The sequence below is a fragment of the Narcine bancroftii genome, chromosome 5, assembly GCF_036971445.1.
Source record: "Narcine bancroftii isolate sNarBan1 chromosome 5, sNarBan1.hap1, whole genome shotgun sequence".
Taxonomy (NCBI): Eukaryota; Metazoa; Chordata; class Chondrichthyes; order Torpediniformes; family Narcinidae; genus Narcine; species Narcine bancroftii.
Genome location: NC_091473.1, coordinates 135,978,489 through 136,004,228, shown reverse-complemented (window position 1 = coordinate 136,004,228; position 25,740 = coordinate 135,978,489). Strand labels below are relative to the sequence as shown.

Genomic DNA, 25,740 nt, shown 5'->3' with positions numbered 1-25,740 from the left:
TGATATCTGTGAGGTACTACATTTTGGGAGGCCTAATCAAAATCGGACAAACACATTGAGGGTTATGGGCCAAATGTGGGTCAGTGGGACTAAGTGGGAGAAGATGTTCGGCAAGGACTAGTAGGGCCGAACTGGCCTGTTTCTGTGCTGTAAATGGTCATATATATATATATATATATATATATATATATGATTATATATGGCTTAAATGAGCACTATATAAATTTCAAATGATTCCAGTTTTTCTTTGATACAATATATTTTACTACATTGTCTGATCATACAAATATTTAGCAATATCCTTCGTGTACAGATAACACAGAATCATGCTATTAAAGTTACTCAGTACAATAATAATTTTCAAAATGATGCATTAATGTCGATGAAGGTAAGGCAGGATGGAACTCACACTTCAATACATAAGCTTTGTATCGCCGACACTTGAGGGTTGAATGCCCATTGCTCACTATTGATTTTCTGAAGTTATTGATAATGCAGGAGAAAGGCACTTAATCTCTCAGGTCTGTTTTGCTATTTTTAGATCATGGTTGATCTCATTTCTAACTTAATTTTGCACCTTAACCATACATTTAACTTTCCTCACAAAAAAAGTCCATTTCAAAACAAAGATTTTCAAATGACCTATCCAAGTGTTCCAAATATTTGCATTCTCCCTACCCAACCCTCAGCTGAACTCCCCCCCCCCACCCCCAACACTCCATTCCACCAAGTATCCTATCCCATCTTTGGAAAAGTCTCTGGTCTCACCAGCCACCTCAGTACTACCACACAGACTTAAAACCAGCCATTCTCAATCCTGAAGGTCAGGCTAAGAGACAGCAGCTTTTGACAAGACAAACTTTGAGGTTCTATCCTCATGTTACACTCATTCACCAGAGGAAATGTTTTCTTTCCGTTAACATTTTAAGCATCTTTAATACCTCATTTAGATGACCTTGAATTCAACATATACAAGGCAACATATGAAGGTAATCCTTTAGGCAGTAAGTAGATTACTTTAGCTGGGGTTTAGCCAAATGCTCTGAATGGCTAGATAACTTTTAGCCAATTGTATTCAAGCTCTCATAGGAATAAAAAAAACAATTTTTCATGAGTTGTACAATGTGCTGTAATTAAGGGGGAAGCAAAAACAATATATCAATTCCTTTGGTCTACAGTATGTCTAACATTACCATCACTCTGTCTCCTCCTTTCTGTGGCAACCCCTGAGTCTGCGCTTTGTCAACTTGCCTTGAGCATGTATGTCAGTTTCTAGGCTTTTTCAGGGAATGGAATCTCTGTGGTCTTTTGCTCTCCCATAAATTTTATCCAGCTAAGTATCTGGGATATCTTGTTTCATTAAAGGAATAATAAAAAAAGAAGCTGTAATTTTGAAAAATTGATTGACTTTAACATATGTACAAAGACATATTAGAACAGTCTACACCCCTGATGTCATAAAATGTATAGTAAATATGTTAAAGTGCATTATTTAAATGTTTGCATTTACTTTGATTCTCTGTTTATAAATTCTTCTCTGACATCATATGGCAATGTGCTGAAAATTTCCTCTTCCACATTCAACTTACTCCTCTTCAAACACTGGCACTTGCCCAATTCAGGTGGCAAATAGTGTAGTTTGTTTCCTCTCAGCTCCAGGTGGCGGAGTTGCATCAGATTTTTCACTTTGGATGGAATGCAGGTCAAAAGATTGTGTGAAAGTATTAACACTCTAAGCTTGAAACAATAAAACAATTCCAAGGGTAATTCAGACACTTTGTTACTCTCAATATCAAAGTAATGAAGATCCTCCAGTTGTTCTATCTCAGTGGGAATGCTTGTAATATTATTATGACCAACATCCAGATGTCGTAGTCTAATGAGCTTAAATAGATGTGATGGAAGAACACTAATGTTGTTTTTTGTTAAATACAACATTTCAAGTGAGCTAGCTTTGACAATATACACAGGAATCTGTGTAATTTTGTTGTAGTGAAGTTTCAGTGTGGTGAGTTTGCGAAGATGCTGGAAACTAGCGAGCTCTTCTAAGGTCCTCAGGTTGTTTTCCTTGAGGTCTAGTTCTTGAAGATTGCTCAGGCTAAATATGGCACTTGGGATTCGCTCTAGATCACAGCTGTACAGCTTTAAAACAGACAGGCAGAGCATCTTCCTCAGGCCATTGAGAGTGGTGAACCTTTTTCCCTGATGGTCAATAGTGAGGTGCTGAAGATGATGGGCAACGTCAATGACTGCTGCTGGTATTTTGGTGACATTTGATTTTAAATGCAAAGATTTAAGCCGTTCTAAGTCACACAGTGACTGCAAGACAATGGAAGATTTGTTGTCAATTAACAAATTTCCTTCAAGATACAGTACACGAAGATTCTTCAGACAATACATCCACTGTGGTATTTCATAAGCATTTGCAAACCGAACTCTTAAGATGGTTATTGTGTCTTTTAAAAATGCGAGTGCTCGGTTTTCCACTTTAATTATACAGTTGTATACCCAGAGTTCTTGCAGTGAAGTTTGCTGTGAGATGGCTGCACTAATGGAGACATCTTTAATAAATTCCAGCTTTAATACTTGCAGATTATAAATATCGTAAACACTATTAGGAATACCAGGCAGCATAAAGAGGTGTAATTCAGTTTTGTTGTCTTCATTGGTAACTATACGTTGCTGAAGTTTCTCATGTGTCCATTCATAACTCAAGTTCAGTTGACGGAGTTTGTTTTCACTAACATCAGATAGAAACACAGCAAACTTCCGAGCATACAATTTATCATATTGGTCAATAAGATGCAGCAAAAATGCAAAATCATTTTTCACATCAGGAATGTCATCAATCCCAGTTTCTTCTCGGACATATGCAAATGAATACTCCTTAAGTTTAAAGAAAAAGATCCAGTATAAAGTGTAGATGCAGGTTATACAATAGATGAATATGACGACAACATATACGATGGACAACATTCTGAATATCCTCCAAAGACCATGGATACAGAAAAATTCTGTGAAGCCTGTGATATGAATTCTATCAACACAGTGGACAATATGTTTCATTTGAGGAATCCGAGTTACAATGTAGGCTAAAATGAGGATTGTTTGAACGGAGCGCAAAACAGTTTGCCTTATGTACATCATATAAAGAATATGACCTTCTTCAGTGTGAAGACGAAACTTTTTTACTTTTTCAAACAATGCCTTTGCTTGTTCGCCTTCCTTTTTGTCCAAGATTTTCACTGCAGTGTGACCATAAACACCACCCCCAACAGTCTTGAATGTCTTTGACAGAGGCTTGCACAGAGACGCTTGTGGTTCATTCTCACATATTCTGTCATTATTGGTTTCCTTGTCTCCCAATAAAAGGGCAGTTTCAGAAGATTGTTGCAGGTTTAAAGAGCTAGATGCAGACGGTTCACTTGACAACACTGTTCTTTCTGGGATCTGTAGATCGGAATCCTCATAAACAGTTTCTGAAAGTGCCTTCGTGGTCCATTGGGAATCCAAACATTTTCCAAGGATTGATATAAAATGTTCAATTTTGGAACTTGTTCCTGGAAATTTGAACCAGAAATTACTGCTTATCAAAAATATGAGGGTGTGAAGGATAGCTATGTAGGGGAAATACTTGGAATACCACTGAATCGCATGGTCATAACAATACTGATCCATTAGATTGTACTGTTCACGGTCCAGGTCAGTCTTAAATCCAGAATCAAAACTATTTAATTTATGACCTTTAAGAGCACTTTTGTTCCATTGCATGGTGGCCATCAAGAAGCCTTTTGGCACAGGTACACAGATAATCTTGTCTGTTGATATCTGCTTAGAAGAGAAAAGAAATATGCCATGAGTTCAACAAAAAAGCACATCACTTGAAGCTCAAATTCCTCCCTATCTTTTCAGCTATTGAATAGCACTGCATGAATGAATCAACATTTAAGGGTTGCACACAATTTTATTTTTCCTCTCCATTGGTGTTAACATGCGTAGACTAGGAGATTTTTGCAGAGTGCCTGTGTTCTTGAATAGCACTGCATGAATGAATCAACATTTAAGGGTTGCACACAATTTTATTTTTCCTCTCCATTGGTGTTAACATGCGTAGACTAGGAGATTTTTGGCTGGGCTTCTAGTTGCATGCCATTTCAACTCCCCTTCCCATTTCTCACACCAACTTGTCTGCCACTGGCCTCCTTCGTTACTGCAGTGAGGCCAAACACAACGAGAACAGCATTTCATATTCAGCTTGGCTAGCCCACAGCCCAACGGTACGAATTTTGAATTTTCCACTTTCAAGTAACCTACTCCCATTGTGTTCCTTTCCCATTCCCACTAGTGAATCCAAGTTCTCTCTCTCTTTTTGTTTACTTTTTTCTCTCATACCCCCACCCCTCCACTTCATTACCTAGATATCACCACCCTCCTCCCAGATCTGGTTCCATCTGTCCATTATCCATCTAAGGGTTTTCATCTTTAACTCACCTTTCTTATCCCCTCTCTCATCTGGTGCCATCAACCCATTTATCCCCCTCCTGAATCTCCCCTTTCCCTCCCCCACCTAGCTCCATCTGCCCATCATCAACTTGTTCCCCCAGCCTCATCTGGTTGCAGCTATCACTTTCCAGTTTCTTATTTCTATGTACTGATTGTCTTCCCTGAATATTCTCAGTCTTGATTCAGGATCTTGACTTGAAATACTGGCTATCCTTTTCCTTCCAATGATGCTCCTTGACCCACTGAGTTTTTCCAACAAGTTATCTTTTGCTCCATATTGCTATATCTACATTCTGTTATAATTCTGCCAATGTTATGTGCTAGTTATAGTCTTGGTGATATTAATGTCATAGACAGAAGGAAAATTACTCTACTTAAAGATCAGGTAATTTGCTATATTTGAACATTAATTTTAAAAAAATTCTAAATTGTATTCATTATGCTAGATTGTGCCAGACACAGCCCACTACCCAGACACACTCCTGTAGTATCTGTCCATTTGGCCTTACTTTTTTCAGAGGTGGATGGTAGAGTAAGCTGACGATCCACACCCAAAAAATTTCAACATTGTTTAGTGAGACCCTGAGTCCCTGGTGCTACCAAAGGCAGTTGAATGTGCCCGAACAATCGGAAACATTTAAAAATATCACATCAGATTTATATAAATAAAATAAATTATTTTAAACTACTTGAAAATAATTTAAACTCTAATTTTGTCTTAGCAATTTACTCAAGGTCAGTGACCTGTCAATGAATTAAGTTACCAGCATTCCCTGACATTAAGCTTGTAACGCAACTGATTGCCCTCAAAGACAAGTGAGGAGTACAAACAGGCTTTTAATAGTTTGCAATCAATGGTCGGTAGATGGAATAATCCTCAGGTGAATCTGAGGTAAGGCGGGAAAACCAGGGTTTATATTGGGGTAGGTGAGGGTGAAGCCAAGGGAGGAGCCAGTCATCTGAACAACACACAGACAGTGAATTCCAGTTCACTGCATTCACTCCTTCCTTCAGAATAGAACCTGTGGGTGAAAAGCAGAGGCCATTCATTTAAAAAAAAAACACTAATATTTTACAATATTTACAAGTTAAGTCTGTCAGGGGGTCTAGTAATTCTGGTCGAGCGACACAATACTGGAGGACTTTGGGCTTCTTGAACTTCCTGTGGTACAGGGTCAGTGGGTCTCGAGGGCTCTGAGTCTGGTCACGGAGTGGATTGGACCACTTACCAAGCAGTGTCCTCCAGGACCCTGAGTGGGGTACTTGAGGCATCGGATCCTCAGTTCTGCCGGTGTCCTCTCTGCTGTCAGGGTATGCCAATAGACATACGTTGGGTTGGCGTGCAGCAGGTGTACCCCCTCAATCAGGGGGTCTGTCTTGCTCCTCCTCATGTGCTTGCCATTAGCCAAGCGGGGAGAGTAGTTCCAGATGTGGATTTTCTCTGGAACGTAAACCTAAGCTCGTGAGGAGTTGCATTGGTCGCTGTGCAGAGGAGCAACTTTATGGAGCACCATGGTTAGGTCTTCTTGCCAGTGTGAGTTTGGAAGGCCTTTGGACAGGAGTGCCAATTTCACAGCCTTCCATACAGTTTTCAACTTATCCGATCCCCCAGGGATTGTAGCTTGTTGTCCTGGTTGAGGCAATGCCTCTTACAAGCAAGTACTGGCATAGCTATTTGCTCATAATTGATGAGCTCTGGTTGCTATGGATATAGTTGGGATACCTGAACAGGGTGAAAATATAGTGCAAGGCCTTGATAGCCTTGGTAGTGGTCACATCTGGGCAGGGGATGGCGAAAGGAAAATATGAGTACTGATCGATGATGTTGAGAAAGTACATTTCTGTTGGTGGAAGGGAGAAGATCCTTGAAATCAACACCGAGTCGTTCGAAGGGGCTGGAAACCTTTGTCAGGTGTGCTTTGTCAGGGTGGTGGAAGTGTGGCTTGCACTACATGCAGGCCTGGCAGGGCCTGGTCATTTCCGTGATATCCTCAACGGAGTAGGTCAGGTTGCGTGCCTTGACGAAATGAGCTATGCGAGTGATGCCCAGGTGGCAAAGCCCATCGTGCAGTGACTGTAACTGGCCGATGTATGCACAGCTTCCTCTTGACAGAGCATCTGGAGGTTCATTGAGGGTACCTGGCTTGTATGTCCTAATTATAGGTGGACAGTTCAATCCTCCACCTAGCGATCTTATCATTCTTTTTTTTAAAACTTTATTTAAGATTTTATAACATGAATAACATATAGGATTACATAAAAAAAATTAAGAATAAAATAATAAAATTACAATACAGTATCAGTAATCTAAATAAACTATACCCTCCCCAATGATTATTACACATTAATAACCCAACTCAAATTAGTCCAACCCCCCCTTTCCCCCAAAATAAAGAGTGAAGAATTAATAAAGTTAATAATATATGTGAGAAAAAAAAACACTTACAAAAAAAACAAAAACATAACCGATTAAAATACTAACAAAAAGAAAAGTAATTAATACTAAGATATCAGACTTAAAAAACATATTTAAATCAAACTTAAATGCATATATTTAACAAACGGAGTTAAGATGAAATATATATTTAACTCAAACTTAATATAAAAAAAATTAGTAAAGTTAGTAACATTATCTATCAAAAATTCTTAAACAATAATCAATTCTTAAAAAAAAATTGTAGCATGAGAAAAAAAGATGAAAAAAAAACTTTCTCTATAGAAATAAACCTTCACCAAATATCAATTAACTTCACATCTATCATCATATTAGTCACATAAACCACCATCTTAAAACAAAATTCAAACCTCATTGCGATCTTATCATTCTTATTTTGCCCTTTTTTGCATTATTAAACATAAATACCACTGATCGTTGGTCTGTGAGCAGTGTAAATTTTCTGCCAGACAGATAATGCCTCCAGTGTCTGATGGCCTCTGTAATGACTTGAGTCTCTTTCTTCACTGATGGGTTCCGAAGCTCGTAGCCTTGTAGAAGAAAAAGGCAACCGGCATGCCCACCTGGTTATGGGTAGCAGGCAGAACTATGTCAAAGGCATATCTTTCCACCTTGAAGGGCGTGTTCTTGTCCACCACATGCATGGTGGCCTTTGTGATGTAGCGTTGAATTTGATCAAAAGTCACTTGGGCTTCGGCTGATAATGGGAAGGTGGAGGTTTTTAAGAGGGGATGGACCTTATATGCGAAGTGATGGACCCATTGGGCATAGTAGAAGAAGCCCAGGCAGCCCCTTAAGGACTTCATGGTCTTCGGGATCAGGAGGTCTAACAGGGGGCACATTCGATCGAGGTCGGGGCCAATGATGCCATTCTCACCACATAGCCCAGGATTCCCAGACATTTCACCTGTAATACACACTTACTGGAGTTGGATGTGAGTTTTAGGGTCTTGGCTGTGTGGAGAAACCTCTGGAGGTTGGTATCATGGACTTCCAGAGAGTGACCAAGGGAAGGTGACCTTCAACCCATACTCATTGACCATTTTGTCCATCTGTCTCTGGAAGACTAAGACCCCATTAGTGATGCCAAAAGGGACCCTCTGGAACTGATAGAGCCATCCATCTACCACAAATGGTGTAGTAGCAGTCCTTGGAACAGATCAGTAGCTGTGGTATGCAGCTTTCAGGTCGATGGTTGAATAGACCCAATACTGCACAATTTTGTTTACCATGTCCGAAAATTGAGGGAGAGGCCTTGTGTTCAGGAGTGTGAAATGATTAATTGTTTGCCTATAGTCAATCACTAGCCTGGACTTTTCTTCCCCTTTCATGAACACCACCTGGGCTCTCCATGGGCTCAATGACATTGAGTAGCTGCTGTCTCGGCTCTAATAAATTCCCGATCCTCCACACTGTATCACCTGCTCTTTGTAGCTATTGGTTTGCAATCGGGAGTCAAGTTCAGAAATAGTTGACGGGGGGGATCAATATTTAGGGTGGAGAGACTGCATGTGACATCTGGCTTTTGTTTGGAGAAAGTGGGCAAGTAGGCCAGAGTACTCCATGGTCACGCTTTTAAAGTGACACATGAAGTCCAGGCCCAGCAACACAGGAGCACACAAATCCTTCAGTACATACAATCGAAACTTACAAAATTCTGCCTTTTACAGCTAGATGTACTATACAATGCCCCTGGATCATCGCAGGGTGTGAGTGCGAAGCTAGGAAAATACGATAGTCCATCAAGTATACTTTTAAATTGTACCACAGAGCAGTCACAGTTTATAATGCTCTCAGTGGAGCCAGTATCTACCAAGCAATCAGTCAAATGTTCGTTTATCTTAACTTGATTGTCGAGATTCAATTGGTGAGGTATTGCCTCATCCAGGACAACCAATGCCAGTGTTCTAGAAACCCCATTGCTCCCCAGGCCCATTTCAACTCTCTCCTCTTAGCCTGTGGGCAGACAAGATGGTGTTGATCATGAGGCACAGCAAGAGAGTCACCCTCCATCTTGATCTAAAGGAGGACTAAGTGGCATTGACCTCGAGGAAAAGCAAGATGACCGCTGTAGCTTCCTGCAATCCAGTGGTAGGTCTCGCCATGAGGCACAGCAAGATTCTGGCAGCAAGCAGCACAGAGAGGCTGAGGACAGCATTTTGGACCAGGACACGGGTCGAATGATGTTTTGTGGGTTGCACTCTTTGGGTTCCCTTTAGCCCGGCAGACCTTCACCCAGATCCCTCACTTACCGCATCCTGAGCATGTGGAGCATCGGGTGCGGGGGTGCTGTGCCTATCCATAGAAGTAGCATCCTTGGTCGCACTTGGCCACAGCAGTCAGTGCTGGGACTGCAGGGGTCTCCAGTGCCCCAATGATCTGGTCCTCTGAAAAGGCTCCCCTTTTGCCCGTGAGGTCATCAGCTCCCATTTGGGCCTGTTCAAGTGCTTTTGCCAGCTTTAGGGTACTGGCCAAGGCTTTCTTTCCCAACTCTAGCAGCCACTGCCTCACTTACCTCGACCTCACTCTTGCCATGAGGGTATCCTGGATTTGTTCCTCCTCTCTCACCTGGGCCGTGACCACTTTGTAGTGGCATTTTCTGGTCAGGGCCCACAGTTCAAGGACATAATCGTCCAGCGACTCATCCGGATGCTGCTGATGTTGAGAGCCAGTGCCTCAGCAGCACATCGTTCTGAGGCCTCATGTAGCAGGCCTTCAAGCCTTCCATGGCTGACTCCTATGTAGCACTACTATGATGACTACAAACCCCTGGGGCCGACTCGAGAGAAGTGCAGATCTCCAGAGACTATCGGAGTTGAAGATGCCTTGTGTGGCCATCAGGTAGGACTTGAAGTACTCCAGCCAGTTAGAGAATTCCTCCAGGGCCTCAGGGGACAGAGGGTTGACCTGGAGCATGCCTGGCTTCAGCAAAGCTTCCATCCTACTTCAAAGTTAAGCTATTAAAATTGTAATGTGAATGTGACTGATTGCACTCAGAGACAAGTGAGGAGTACAAACAGGCTTTTAATAGCTTACAATCAATGGCCGGTAGACACAATAGTCCTCAGGTGAATCTGAGGTAAGGTGGGAAAACCAGGATTTATATTGGGGCAGGTGAGGGTGGAGCCAACCATCGGAACAATACATAGACAGTGAATTCCAGTTCACTGCAAAGCTACAGTCCAGTTGTGAAGGGCTTCATTATATCAGTGCTCTGTTAGCGAAACCAGAATGTGACTTCCTGCTCATCTTGAACTGTATTTCATCAGGCATGGCTGGATGTCTGAGATATGTTGAGTCCCAAAAGGCTGAAGATTAGCATTTAATTGTCAGACTGCTAGCTGCCAGTTAGAATGATTTGGTGTATAATGGCGATTTTGATTTATATTTACATTTGAAATAAAATACTTTTAAAATATATTGTTGGGATCCTTTGTAACATTGGAAACATTTCTGTTGGTTGTTGGCTAGGGTTGTACGGACCATCCAGACACAAACTACACTCAAAATTATGCTATTTTAACAGCATCTAGGAATGTGGGACCAGTGCTCCTTCTCAATTGTGGAAGAGAACCTGGTCATTAGTTGCAAGGCTCTCTCAGTGTTCTGTATGTGACCTCTCTTCCCTCTAAGCTGTGTGCGTGCGCACATATGTTTTCCAACCAGCGCACAAAGGAAATTAACACTTGCACAAAAGATTAGTTACCTAAAATAATGTAGTAATTAGAATTTGCTCATTCGTAGAATGCAATCATACTTGTGTTATATTAAAACATGCCAATATTTTTATTAGTTTTGAGAGATAGGCTGTGCCAAAATTATCATGAAACAATTTCAAGTTTACATATGCAAAAGCATTCAGTGCACACACACTTTCATCACAGGGAAAAAAAATTGCACAACAGATTTTTGTGCCCACTGACTACTGAAAATCAGAGGGAATATTGTATGTGACCCCTTTGCTGTGGCCATCACCTGAACTAACTTCCATTTCATTAGGATATCCAAACTGAATCCAGTCCACAGGAAAATGAGGCACAGATCTTCAGAGAAGGGGAAATGTATCCAACATGGCCTTCATCCTGACCATATATGGCTGCATTAAGCTGTGTGTAACTCCTGAGTTCACAAACTCACTCTAAGTGTAATTATGAGTTGAGGTATTCTGTCCCTGGTGTTAAGAAGGATGCCCTAGTCTTGTTGCTTTGGTAGATTGGACCATCTGGCATCACCTCTTCATGCGCGATGTACTGATGGAGTGCCTGGAATTTGAGGCAAAAGACATCTACTGCTTCCAGGATGTCATGGAAAACAGTCACTTCGACATGACTTGGAAGGCAGTGTCGGGATGGCAAAGGCTGCTTTAGGCATTCCAGGAGAAGGGGAACATGGTCCCACTCTCGCTGTTCAGAGTGCAGCCACTCTTCACCCTCCCAACACAGAAGGAGCGGGTGATAACAGTGTACATGTTCAACCCGTACATGCCAGCAGTGGACATCCTCACCTTCCTTTGGCATTATATCGAGGGCACAGGGACCTGTGTGGATATAAAGGATATGTTTGGAATTTGGACCAGCAAGCGCCAAGTAAAGGTCAAGCTGAGGGAGGCCGGCCAAGGGGCCATCATTCACTCCCCCTACCGGCATCGGAGGGCACCATAGGTGCCTAGTCTATGTTGGTCAGCCCAGAGTTTGCAGAAACTGCAAAAGACCAAGACACGTGGTGGCTCCATGCAGTGTGGTCATCTGCAGAAACTGCAAAAAAAAGGGCCACCAGACTGTGGAGAAAGCAAGTGCTGCAACCTGTGTGGTGAGGCATGTCACCTCTACAAGGCCTGCCCAAAACAGGTCACCACGTATGTGCAAGCAGCAAGGGGGCAAGAGGCCAACACCACCCCCTCCAATGAAGCCATTGCCCCTGAAATTGCGGCTCACAGAGTCTCAGAGACTGAGAGCAGAGGAGGAGATGAGACCTCAGGCACAGCAAGCCACCTCATGTGGAGGCCCCTCTGGAGGAGGCAGACATGATGGAGGGGGGAGTTGTGAAGGGGGAAGGGCAGGTGGCGGGGAAAAGGAAAAAGGAGCACGACCTGTTGAGAAAAAGGTGAAGCTAGCAGCCTTTCAGAATTAGAGGAGGAAGCCGACACAATTGCTGGATGCCGACAAAGGAGACGGTCGGAGGGAGAGGAAAGAAAAGAAGGCGGACCACAACCAAGCAGTGTCCCCCCCAGGCCCGGGTGACCATGAGCAAGGCGAAGGCTGATGGCTCCCTGCCCAGGGAGACTGGGAGCAGTGGAAGGCCCCCAACCCCAGCTCTGGGAGACTGGGAACAGCACACTGCCACCCTGGTTCACGTCTCCAAGGCCAGTCCTGCTCTGGAAGCATGTGAGAAGCCATAAATTCGACCCAATACACCTATGTAGTGTACCCGGATGGGCATGAGGATAATGTGTCTGTCCAGGACCTGGTACACACAAGAGACCCCAGGACTCTGGTCAACCAACCAGTACATTTACCCACCTTGATCATCCACCACATACCATGTCACCCTACCCCAGCCTCAGCCCCAATTGTCTCAGTTCAGTTGCCAGATATCCAACCCACTGACAACGACCAGACCATTAAGGAGTCAACAGCTGAGCCACAGCTGTCGCTACGACGGTCACAATGGCAGACATGACTTCTGGACTGATTGAATTTGTGATGGAAATGGAACCTACTTCACACCACCAGACCTTTTAAAAGAGGGGGTGAATGTGGTATAACCACAGGTAATACTGTTTGTATGTGTATGGCTGGCCCATCCCTCGTTGATTTTACCTATGGCTCCTCCCCCTTGATTTCCCTAATAAAGGCAAATATGCCATAACCCCCTCTCCCAGAACAAACTCGGGTCTCGGGATAGCAACATGAGACGTGCCTTCTGTTTATAGTAATAAAAGCCTCTCAGTCAGGTAACATCTCGTCTTTGGAATTATTGATAACACATGATCAAGCAAACACAGTCTTGATAAAGGGTTCCAACCCAAAACATTGACTGACCATGGATGCTGTCTGTTTGACCCAGAGTTCCTCCTGCAGCTCATTGATTTTTGAGACACATAGGGTGTCCAAAAACAAATGCAATAAAATGAATACAGTTTTGTTATCAAGGACAGATGCATTATTTGATCCAGCAAGATCTTTAAATTGACTGGAGTTCCAAGAAAAGCAGATGCATTCATCACAAAATGATCATATGCGGATCATATTTTGCTCTCTATAGTAGTGTAAGATTGTAACTATGATGTGAAGATTTTATTCAGTTTATATGCTTTTGAAGTATATAAAGGAGTCTCCAGGTCCCGACGGGATTTTCCCCAGGACCTTGAGAGAAGTTAGTGAGGAAATAGCGGAGGTTCTGGCAGTGATTTTTCAAATGTCGCAAGAGATGGGTATAATGCTGGAAGATTGGTGTATTGCACATGTGGTTCCTTTGTTTAAAAAGGATTCGAGGAGCAAGCCTAGCAATTATAGGCCTGTAAGTTTGACGTCGGTGGTAGGTGTTAATGGAAAGCGTTCTTAGAGATAATATATATAAGTATCTGAAGAGACAGGGTCTGATCAGGAACACTCAACATGGATTTGTGCATGGAAGGTCATGTTTGACCAATCTTGTTGAAATTTTTGTAGCGGTGACTAGGAATGTCGATGAGGGTAGAGCAGTGGATGTCTATCTGGACTTCAGTAAGCCCTTTGATAAGGTTCCGCATGGAAGGTTAGTTAGGAAGGTTCAGTTGCTAGGTATTAATTTTGAGATAGTCAAATGGATTCAACAGTGGCTGGAAGGGAGATGCCAGAGTCGTAATGGATAACTGTTTATCAGGCTGGAGCCAGTAATAAACGGTGTGCCTCAGGGATCTATATTGGGTCCCTTGCTGTTTGTCATTTACATTAATGATCTGGATGATGGGGTGGTAAATTAGATTAGTAAATATACGAATTATACTAAAATAGGTGGAATTGTGGATAAAGAAGAAGGTATTGCTGGAGTATTTGGACTGCTTTGAAGAGTGGCTGAAAGATGGCAGATAGCGTTTAATGCTAACAAGTGTGAGGTGCTTCATTTTGGAAGGAATAATCAAAACAGGACATACGTAGTAAATGGGAGGGCATTGAAGAATGCAGTGGAGCAGAAAGATCTAGGAATAACGATTCATTGTTCCCTGAAGGTAGGAGCACATGTGGATAGGGTGGTGAAGAAGGCTTTTAGCTTGCTGACCTTTATAATTGAAAGCATAGAATACAGGAGCTGGGAAGTGATGTTGAAACTGTTCAAGGCATTGGTTGAGGCCAAATTTGAAATACTGTGTGCATTTCTGGTCACTGAATTATAGGAAGGATATCAACAAGGTAGAGAGAGTGCAGAGAAGATTTACAAAAACGTTACCTGGGTTTCAGAATCTAGATTGCAAAGAAATATTGAGTAGATTAGGTCTTTATTCTTTGGAGTGTAGAAGGTTGAGAGGGGATTTGATAGAGGTATTTAAGATTATGAGGGGAAGAGACAAAGTTGATGTGGATAGGCATTTTCCTTTTAGGGTAGGAGAGATTGAAACAAGAGGTCATGAGTTAAGAGTTAAGGGGCAAAAGTTTAGAAGTAACATGAGGGGGAACTTCTTTACTCAGCAACTGGTGGCTGCATGGAATGAGCTTCCAGGAGAAGTAGTGGCGGCAGGGTCCATTTTTGTCATTTAAGGAAAAATTGGATAGGTAAATGGATAGGAGGGGAATGGAGGATTATGGGCAAGATGCAGGTAGGTGGGACTAGAGGAGAGTACTTAGTTTGGTGTGGACTAGAAGGGCCACAATGGGCAGTTTCTGTGCTGTAATTCCTATATGGTTATATCAAGAAATCTGATTTTAAAATTCTGTTATTACATTGAAGGCAATTTTCAGACAAATTTTCAATGAACATTTGGTAACCAAGTAAATGACAGACCATTCCTAACAGAGTTACCTGCAATGTGCCTCCAAAAACTGCTACCATAAGCATTAAAATGGTTAAATAATCTGTGAAAACATCCCACCATGGTTTTAAGATTTTAAATGTTGCTCGTTGGTCTCCAAAATATTTCAGCTCAACCACCGAAAACATATCTAAAGAAACAAAAACAATGTTATTTATACAAATTACTGCTATTGTACGCAGTTGATCTAATTTGTATGGATCATTGGGAAGGCAACATTTTAGAGTCATGCAATCATAGAGCCATACATGGAAAAATGCTCTTCAGGTTAACTTGTCTATGATGACCAAGTTGCTCGTCTGAGCCAGTCTCATCTGCCGATGCTTAGCCCATATCTCTCTAACCATTCCCTGTCCAAATCACCTTTTAACGTTGTAATTGCACCCACATCTGACACTTCCTCTAGCAGCTCATTCCATATATGCACCATCCTCTGTATGGGGAAAGTCAGATCCTAGTAAAATCTTTCTTCCTTCACCTTGAAGCTATGCCCTTTAATGTGTCTCATTTATCCTGGGATAAAAGGCTGTGACCCTCATTATTTTATACTTTTTTTTTAACCCCTCAGCTTCCTAACCTCCAGAGGAAGCAAGTCATAGCCTATCCAGTTGTTTCTTTTCACTGAAGCTCTCCAGTCCTGCCATCATCGTGAATCCATTTTTTTCCCCCACCCAATAGAGTTTGAATATTTCGTGCTGTTCTGTTGGAGATTTCAAGATATCAGAAGATGCTGATTGTAGCTTTGTGAAGAAGTGAAGCATAAAACCAAATTTAATTTGAGAAAAAATAGATTTGAGAACAATTGGCGTGCTGAATGGAGAGCACAGCTACAAAGAGTCATTTAACCTGGACCAGAAATCCAATTCTGCAGGATGATTACAAAACATAATAAACATCAGGAAATAACTAAGATCAGGATAATCTTCACTCCATTTCAAATCATTTAGAATATCAAGCACTACAACACAGTATAGGCACTTTGGCCCTCAATGTTGTGCTGACTTACATATTCCTACCAAAAAAAGATCTAAACCCTCCCTACCTCATAACCCTCGATTTTTCTTTCATCCATGCGCCTGCCCAGGAGTCTCTTAAATGCCCCTAATGTCCCAGCCTCCACCACCACCCCAGCAAGGTATTCCAGACACCCACAACTTTCTGTGTAAAGAATCTTACCCCTAATGTCTCCCCTAAACTTTCCTCCCTTCACTTTGTACAGATGTCCTCTGGTATTTGTTACTCCCACCCTGGGAAAAGGCACTGGCTGTCTACCTCATCTATGCCCCTCAAAATCTTGTAGACCTCTATTCTTCAACACTCCAAAGGGAAAGGCCTTAGCTCTGCTAACCTTGCCTCTCAAGATTTATTTTCAATCCTGGCAACTCTCCTCTGCACCTTTTCCATAGCTTCCACATCCTTCCAGAAATGAACACAATATTCTAAATGTGGTCTCACCAGAGATTTGTAGAACTGGAACATGACCAAAACAATAATGGGAACAGATCCCAGCTAACCAGTCAATGCCATTAATAACTAAAATTAACATCAAATTAGAGAAATATATTGTTAGACATGGAATTGAGAATTAAAAATTAAGAAAGTCAAATCCAATTGAATCCTGAACTGTTGAGACAAATGTCATTTAAAGATGCCAACAAGAATAAAGTATGCCCCAAGATTATACTTTCCAATTTACTTGATTGGAGGGAGAATTAAAAGGTGGCATTGAATTGTAGAAATAATGTCACCAACTGCATCAATAATCTTTTCATTATCCCATACATTTCTACATGTCAATAATCACATGATTGCTTTGAAGCATTGCTCATATTACAGGAAATATTGTGGTTAAAATAATTGTTTTCATTGTGGTCTTCTAATAGTAATCTCACCAGACAGGCTGAACTTGTAAAGGTGACAGCATCAAAAATTTTCCAAACAGCAACAACAAGCAACATACCTGCTGTGTAATCCAGGTAACAAAGTTAGTGGGACAGCTTCATGATTTGTACAGGTTTAGCCCAATTTTCCCAGAATTCTGATCGTGTATGCATCTATGTGAGACAAGTATTTGAGAGTTATTTGCTGTGAGGTTGGGATGGGTTGGATTGATGTTGAAGTAGGTTTATATAGGTCGGCATCATAATATATATTAAAAACTGATGATGTGTGTAGATTAGTGATTCTCAACTTTTTTCTTTCCACTCACATACTACTTTAAGTATTCCCTATGCCATAGGTACTCCATGATTAATAAGGGATTGCTTAAGGGGGTATGTGGGTGGAAAGAAAAAGTTTGGAAACCACTGTTTTAATCATACCTAATTGACTCGTGCACGGTTTCATAACTCCAAAGGAAATGGACAATGACCATTTTTCTCAAGCAAAATATTTCAGTAACAAATGGGTCTAGAGCAGTGATTCTCAATCTTTCCTTATCACTCACATAAGCAATCCCTTACTGATCACTTCTGTGATCACCGATGGCACAGGGATTACTCAAAGTGGTATGTGAATAGAAAAAAAAATGTTGAGAACCAGTGGTAGATCTCAAGCAAGTTTGTGTTCATAATGCTTCTGTCAGCATTTAACATGAAAGGGAAACCATTTATGCAAATTGTCACTTGTAATTATAATAGATATGAACTCTGGCCTGTGGCATGGTGTTGATGGTTTCTAAAGAGACACGTACGTAACAACTAAATCATGAAAGGAAGAGAATTGCTGGCTCAGCTATGATAATAATATCCATCAGTCAAGGTCTGAACTATGACAGGAGGTTTGCAAGCTTGCACTTTGAAGATATTGTATTTACCTTTTGTGGTGCACTTTGGTTCAGCAAGAAGACACAAAACACAGAAAAGACTGTACTACAGGCTTGAATCCACTTAAACTCTGTTGTACACCAGTAGTAGTCTCGATGGCTCCACGTGTGACTGGCCCGGGAGGGGCTGGGTCAAGTCTATATACAGGTTGGCAAAGTGGAGTCAGTCTCCCAGGTGGTCTTCCTGCAGGTACAGGGGGTGTCCCCTGCAGTAGGCTGGTGGGCACACGGCCCAGTGCTGTGGGTGTATCACCACATCTTTCAAAGGCAGAGGGTCATAGAGCTTGGTTCAGTGCTAAGAGCAACCTGGGGAGGAAGCAAGGCTGTTTGCAATCAGGTAAACAAGAGAGACAAACCACCAATATTGTTGTAGAATTAAAATTTAGCACTCCTGACCCTATTCTCAAGTTAATATGATCCTGAAAGTAGCCTTGTAAGGGTTTAGTGGCATATTTAAAAATTGGCCCCACCATCTTTTCTACAGTTGACCAACGAATGTTAGCCAAATTAAGCATTTTATTCATTGCAAATTTTAAAAGCCAAATTGTGCTAACTAAGCAATGATGAGCAGCAAGACTAGTGTAGCTATTAAAGTGCCAACAACCTGGGCTTGAATCCGGCATTGTCTGTACATTCTCCCTGTGTCTGCATAGGTTTCTTCAGGGTGCTCCAGTTTCCTCCCACGTTCAAAACATAGACACGTTTGTTAGGTTAATTGGTCACATGGGTGTATTTGGGTGGTGTAGGCGCAAGAGCCAGAAGTGACTGTTATCGTAGTGTATCACTGAATCAAAGTTAAATATGAAGACTTCCAAAGGGAATTTTACATCCAACACTTTTTTGATAGATCACGTGCAGCATTTTGAGCTCATTAATTCTGCAATTATCTAGATTGGGGAGAATAGTGATTCTAGACCATCATTACGGTTTCTGCTCAAAATTCAGCAAAGGGATACTGGGAATAAGTCAGTCATTAGTTTCAATATATGCTGGAAAAAATATTAAAATATATTTAATTGGAAACAAACTATTTGGTATTTTGACCCAAGAACATGTAATCTGCAGAGAATTGTTAAGGTTAATCACATACCTGTGCTGTGGAACCATCATGACTCCTGGTCCATTAATACCTCAATTTAATATTAAAAAAATGCCATTCAGTCCACCTAACCTGTTTAAATTGCTTCTGAGTATTATTTGTCTGCTTCTTTAACCTTATGCAGCTTTTTCTAAACCAAGGTCAATCTAGTAACTGGTTAGATGTTAAAATAGCACCATCACAGTGAAGTCCAGCCATGTTTGCAATGATCCTTTCTATTACTTGGGTGACATTGAGCCATGTTGCATAGATGATAATCAATTTATTGTCATATGCATAGTACAATGTTCAAGTGCTGCACCGAAACTCTTAAATGCTGCAAGTGAACTTTGTACAAAAACACAGTAACAGATGCTAAAATAAAAAGAGAAAATAAATACAAAATTTAGGAGAATACAGGTAAATATTCCCAGAGTGCAGGAAAAAGTGGCATTCCAATTGTGCAGACAGTGGTGACCGAACAGTCCATAGTTAGTTTAATAGGGAGAGGTTCAAGACCTTGATAGCCATTGGAGAAAAAAAAAAGTTCTTGAATCTGGAAGTGCTGGACCTCAGGATTCTGTACCTTCTACCCAAAGGTAGCAGCAAGAAGAGGTTGTGGACAGGGTGATGGTCCTTTATGATGCTGGCTGCCTTGAGGCAGCATCTCGCATCGATGTCTCCAATGGCTGGGAAGTCAGAGCCTGCAATGGACCTTGTGCTGTTTGCTATCTTGTGTAGCCTTCTACGTTCACAGGCACTCAACCATGCTGTGATGGTGGTGCTGAGAGAACTGCTATAATGCCAGTGCTGCCTGTGAGGTAAAACATCATGAGATGGGAATGTGTAAGGAGTTACCCTGTGCAGGGCTGTAACAAGAAGGGGAGGTGTCCTTGTACTCCTGTTAGGTAAAACATCATGAGATGGGAATGTGTAAGGAGTTACCCTGTGCAGGGCTGTAACAAGATGTGAATGCATCCTTGTACTTACAAGATAAGAGAGACATTGATGGATTGAGAGGCAGGAAGCTAGCAGGGAAAGGATAGCAACAGTTTTAGTCATTGGACAAGTAATGATATGATGATGTTCTAAGCATGTATCCAAGGGTATAAAAAATCACCATTTTGCTGATAACGGCAGAATGCATTCTCCGACTAACATTGTTAGTTGCAAGTGTTACAATCCGGTAATAAAGAACAAAGAACCCTGATTTCGACTCAGTCTGGTGTTTGTCTCACTCATTCATGGACAAAGCAGACCTAACATGCCTCGGACCCAGGGAGAGTGGGGAGCAGAGATACAGCACTACCCTGCAGGGTCCTACTGCCGATGGCTCCTTCAAAAGCCTGTTAAAGGAGCCGATGGATGGTGTTTTATTTTCAACCTTGCAACCATGGAGTCCGGGCCCCAAGATCTGTAATCGGCAGTGACCAAGAAGGGTTGCAGACTCCGGGGAAGCAGCAGACTGGCGCAGGGCACCAGAAACAGGGAGAACACCCCTCGTTATTAATAACAAAATAAATAGACTCTTTCTCCTGAGGGCAGGGGAGGTTGGAACAAGAGGGCATAAGTTAAGGGTAAAGGGGCAAAACTTTAGGTGAAATATTAAAGGATGCTTTTTCACTCAGAGAGTGGCGGCAGAATGGAATGATCTTCCAAAAGAGATAGTTGCGGCAGGGTCCCTTCTGTCATTTAAGAGAAGTTTGGTTGTGTACATGGATGTCAGGGGTTGGAGGGTTATGGGCGGAGAGCAGGAGGGGGAAGCTAGTGGAGTTGTTCAAGTGAACCGGCGTGGACTTGAAGGGCCGACATGGCCTGTTTCCACGCCGTAAACAGTTCTATGGTTGAGAAGGAGAAGTGGGCGTGACGATCCCAGGGAGGGTGGCAGACCAGCCGCGGCTGAGGGACCCACACCGGCCGGCGAGGAAACCACAGAGGCTGCGGGCGACCTGAGGACCAGGTATCAGACCCAGGATTCGGGAGGATGCCGAGGGCAAGAAGGGCCTCGGGCGTCGAAGGCTCCCCCACTGCGTCCGGGCTCGGGGATGCCGAGGGATCGAACGGGAGACCGGGCTGCGGCAGAGGAATCCATGGACGCTCGGTGACTCTGAGGGCGCTCGCTTTGGCTTCCCTTTCTCCGATTGTCCGGCCAATGCCGGTGGTGAACCTTTGCCCACTTCCAGCAGACCCAAGGTGATTCGGGGTTTCTGCTTTATTGCACGACCAACAGCATGTGATCCGTTGCAGTCAAGTTGGTGTACGTTCCGCCGGAAACCTGTCCTGGACTGAAGGAGAATTCCACAACAGGACAAATCATTTGGAAAAGGCAAAATTGGGAGATGCAGCGAACACTCTCAATACAACAGGAATTAACTGAAGAACATGTTGCCCAAAGAGGGGCTTTTACACTGTCCAAACCTACAAGAGGTGAAAGGGTTTGAGGGGCAGGAGCCACCACATGGACCTGGGCACCGCCTTCAGCTGCTCATCCAGGGGGCGACTCTCTTCTCACCACTGCCGTTTAGCCCCACCCCGCCCCGAGCGGAGGCGCGCTCTCCCAGCCCCCACCCCCGGCCCGTCCACGCTCCGGACCAACCGTGGCGGGGCCGCGCGACGGCCAGCCCCCTCGCGCCCGCTGCGCGGGCTCGCAACACCCGCGCCACGGCCGCTCACGCGAGCTGCCTGTCTGGGGGGCGGGCTGCGGTACGGGGGGGGGTGGGTCCGGGGGGCTGGGGGGGGGGTTCCGGGGGGCTGGGGGGGGGTTCCGGGGGGCTGGGGGGGGGGGTTCCGGGGGGCTGGGGGGGGGGGGTTCCGGGGGGCTGGGGGGGGGGGTTCCGGGGGGCTGGGGGGGGGGGGTTCCGGGGGGCTGGGGGGGGGGTTCCGGGGGGCTGGGGGGGGGTTCCGGGGGGCTGGGGGGGGTTCCGGGGGGCTGGGGGGGGTTCCGGGGGGCTGGGGGGGGGTTCCGGGGGGCTGGGGGTCCGGGGGGCTGGGGGTCCGGGGGGCTGGGGCTGGGGGTCCGGGGGGCTGGGGCTGGGGCTGGGGGTCCGGGGGGCTGGGGCTGGGGCTGGGGGTCCGGGGGCTGGGGCTGGGGCTGGGGGTCTGGGGGGCTGGGGGTCCGGGGGGCTGGGGCTGGGGGGTCCGGGGGGCTGGGGCTGGGGGTCCGGGGGGCTGGGGCTGGGGGTCTGGGGCTGGGGGTCCGGGGGCTGGGGGGGGTCCGGGGGGCTGGGGGGGGTCCGGGGGGCTGGGGGGGGGGGTTCCGGGGGGCTGGGGGGGGGGTTCCGGGGGGCTGGGGGGGGGGTTCCGGGGGGATGGGGGGGTTCCGGGGGGCTGGGGGGGGGGTTCCGGGGGGCTGGGGGGGGGCTTCTGGGGGGCTGGGGGGGGTCTGGGGGGCTGGGGCTGGGAGTCCGGGGGGCTGGGGCTGGGGGTCCGGGGGGCTGGGGGGGTTCCGGGGGTCTGGGGGGGGTTGGGGGGCTGGGGGGGGCTCCGGGGGGCTGGGGGGGGGTTCCGGGGGGCTGGGGGGGGGTTCCGGGGGGCTGGGGGGAGGTTCCGGGGGGCTGGGGGGGGGGCTGGGGGGGTCCGGGGGCTGGGGGGGGGTCCGGGGGCTGGGGACCGGGGTGCGGAGTCTCTCTCTGTCTGAATTCAGCCGGTAGAATGGCAGCAAAGAGCTGAAGACCTGGCAATGGGGAGGTCAATCCTTTCAAGGGCTGTTGTCCATGCAGGTCAGTGCTGATCGAGGAATTCAGGGCACTGTTCACGCTTTGGGTCCAGGCGTGGCCCTCCCCTCCCCTCCCCTCCCCACCCCTCCCTGATATCTCCTGCACCTCAACACACAATGGGTTTCATGGTCTTGGTCTGCACAGTTTGACCCACAATGTTCATCAACATGGTGTCCTCTCCTTTGCTCATCCATGTGATAAAACACCTGTTTCTTTCCCAGATTGACTTTCCCGAATATTCCATTCATTCTTCTTCTATCTCAGTAACCAAACAGCCATATCAATGGCTACAGCCTATGAGACAGTGTAGCTATAAACTTCTTTGTATCAGCGTAGCTATTTAGCACATTGGCTAGAGCCCTCAGAACCCTGTCATCGTGGATGGTTTGTATGTCAGGGTTAAAGGCTGCTGTCTTCCAGCATCTCCACTCTTCTAGACTGCAGACGTGTCAGCGTCATCATCAAGAAATAGGTAACTTGTGGAGAATTCGATGGCCGAATCTCGTACGGTGGGAGAATCGTGAACTATTGGAATTCTTTGCCACACAAAGCAGTTGGAACCAAATCGTTAAATATATTGAAGGATCTAGAAGAGAAAAGTGTAACAGGATATTGAATTTGAATGATCAGCCAAAGAGAATAGTAGAGCAGGTGCAAAGGGTGGAGTAGCCTGCTCCCCTTTTTCTGTGCAATAATTAAGATAAATATGTGCACAATACTGCTATGTTGGATCAAGACTTTATAATACTGCTCTGTTGTTTCAGGACTTTATTATTCCATCTACTTTAAAAACAGCCCTCATTCAATTTGCCTTTTCAATCCCACATTTTATGTGCATGCTAACACTGCTTCATGTACATGGATACTCAGATCCCTTTGGAGCAGCAAATCTATAGCAATACGCAAATTGCTGGAGGAACTTAACGGATCAGGCAGCATCCATGGAACCCAAAAGACAGTCAGTGTTCAGAAACAAAATCCCTTCAACAGGAATCTGTAACCTCTCCCTGCGTAAATTATATATTTTTTTAAAAGAATATGAATCTGAAAGTTTGAAAAGTTTGGGCAAGGTTAGAGGGGTTTTGGAGTGAAGAAGGATGAGAGGTGACTTAATAGAGGTCTAAAAGATTATGAGAAGCATAGATAAGGTAGAAATTAGGACCTTTTTTTCCAAGGGCGCGAGTAACAAACACCAGAGGACATCAGTACAAAGTGAAGAAAGGAAAGTTTAGGGAAGACATCAGGAGTATTTTTTTTACGCAGAGAGTTCTGGGTGCCAGGAATGCATTGCCAGGGGTGGTAGTGGAAGCTGGGACATTAGGAGCACTTAATAGACTTTTAGACAGACACGTGGATGTGGTAAAAATAGAGGGTTAAGAGGTTGAAACTGTTTTGTTTTTTTTTGGATACAATTTCATGGGCTGAAGGGCTTATACTGTGCTGCAACGCTCTCTGTTTGATGTTCTTCGTGCCTAAGATGATAAACCAATTCTTTACATGGTACAAACCAATCAGTTTTGTTCACTTGCTTAATCTAACTATAATCCTGTTGAATGTTCTCTTTCTCATGCAAGGTGGAGCTGGAGCTTTGTGGCTGTTTAGCAGCCTTTGAGTGGCAAGCAAAAGAAAGCCTTTCACAGTATCCCAGTAAAAGGGATATTAATCAATAAATCTAAATTCTCTTTAAAACTTGGATCTAGCAACATCATTGGGGAAAGGAATTAAGTTAACTACTCAGAAGAATTAGTTTCCACCAGAACTGGAACATTAGAGTAAGCAAAACAGAAAATACAGTGAAAGGTATTAGGATCGGATGTGAACATGGAACAAATGGTCTGCAATGAATTCTGCCTGGCTTGCAGGAAAAAGAATCTCAGGGTTGTATTTTTTTTTTAGTTTTTTATTTTTCACACTATAAACCATATTGACCAAGAAACATACAGACATTTTTTCTCTTGAATATATAATGTCATTTTCTCCCTCTTTTTCCCCCCTCCCCTCCCTCCCTCACCCCCTTTCCCATTTATTTGAACTTCAATCTATAAGATACATTAAACCCGTTAAACAATGTTGTCATTTAATAAAAATAAACAAGAAATTTTACTGAGTCATTTCTTTTCGTTGTCTTCACCTTCTGTCATTTTAGATGGTGGAAGTCCATGGTAGGATTTCTCTATTGTATTTCATGTACGGCTCCCATATTTGTTTGAATATTGTGATGTTATTTCTTAAATTATATGTTATTTTTTCTAATGGAATACATTTATACATTTCTATGTACCATTGTTGTATTCTCAAGTTGTCTTCTAATTTCCAGGTTGACATAATACATTTTTTTGCTACGGCTAGGGCTATCATAACAAATCTTTTTTGTGATCCATCCAAATCGAGTCCAAATTCTTTATTTCTTATATTACTTAGGAGGAAGATCTCTGGGTTTTTTTGGTATACTGCTTTTTGTGATTTTATTTAATATCTGGTTTAGATCTTCCCAAAATTTTTTCACTTTCTCACATGTCCAAATTGCATGAATTGTTGTTCCCGTTTCCTTTTTACAGCGAAAACATCTGTCTGATACTGATGGGTCCCATTTATTTAACTTTTGAGGTGTGATGTATAACCTGTGTATCCAGTTATATTGTATCATGCGTAACCTCTTGTTTATTGTATTTCTCATAGTTCCGGAGCATAGCTTTTCCCATGTTTCATTCTTTATCTTTATGTTTAGATCTTGTTCCCATTTTTGTTTAGGTTTACCGTTTGTTTCCTCGTTCTCCTTTTCTTGCAGTTTGAATTACATGTTTGTTATAAATTTTTAAATTATCATTGTGTCTGTAATCACATATTCAAAATTACTTCCTTCTGGTAACCTCAGACTGTTTCCCAATTTGTCCTTCAAGTAGGTTTTCAGTTGGTAGTATGCAAACATTGTATCGTGAGTTATATTATATTAATCCTTCATTTGTTCAAAGGATAATAATTTATTTCCCGAAAAACAATTTTCTATTCTTTTGATCCCTTTTCTCTCCCATTCTCTGAAGGAAAGGTTATCTATTGTGAAAGGGATTAGTTGATTTTGCGTCAATATTAGTTTTGGTAGTTGGTAATTTGTTTTATTCCTTTCTACGTGAATCTTCTTCCAAATGTTGAGCAGAT

At 43.6% G+C, this 25,740-nt stretch overlaps 1 protein-coding gene and 1 long non-coding RNA gene across 8 annotated transcripts in view; one reads left to right on the top strand and one right to left on the bottom strand.

Moving 5' to 3' along the window:
- Positions 1–714: 714 nt before the first annotated feature.
- LOC138763997 (volume-regulated anion channel subunit LRRC8C-like) lies at positions 715–21,439 on the bottom strand. Of its 7 annotated transcripts, XM_069939150.1 has the most exons (5): positions 21,291–21,439; positions 17,782–18,096; positions 16,927–17,020; positions 14,957–15,096; positions 715–3,828 (listed from the first exon to the last, which is right to left on the bottom strand). In XM_069939150.1, exons 4-5 carry the CDS (start codon positions 15,092–15,094, stop codon positions 1,507–1,509), a joined length of 2,460 nt encoding a protein of 819 aa, XP_069795251.1. In that variant the 5' UTR covers positions 15,095–15,096; positions 16,927–17,020; positions 17,782–18,096; positions 21,291–21,439; the 3' UTR covers positions 715–1,506. The 7 variants fall into 7 exon arrangements, with proteins under 7 accessions (XP_069795251.1, XP_069795253.1, XP_069795255.1 ...); XM_069939152.1 differs by lacking the exon at positions 17,782–18,096 and having other exon boundaries at positions 21,287–21,439; XM_069939154.1 differs by lacking the exon at positions 16,927–17,020.
- Positions 6,235–25,740, top strand: part of LOC138763998 (uncharacterized) — a 67,896-nt gene continuing 48,390 nt past the window's right edge. The window contains exons 1-2 of the long non-coding RNA XR_011357943.1: positions 6,235–6,415; positions 16,850–16,942. This is a non-coding gene — a long non-coding RNA (uncharacterized lncRNA). The remainder of the gene's footprint in view (positions 6,416–16,849; positions 16,943–25,740) is intronic.

Coding starts and splice junctions, on each gene's coding strand:
- LOC138763997 (XM_069939149.1), bottom strand. CDS start 5,894: ATGAGGAGGAGCAAGACAGACCCCCTGATTGAGGGGGTACACCTGCTG. Junction 3,829..5,732: donor GTCCTGGAGGACACTGCTTG/GTAAGTGGTCCA, acceptor TCTTCTAAGCAG/ATATCAACAGACAAGATTAT.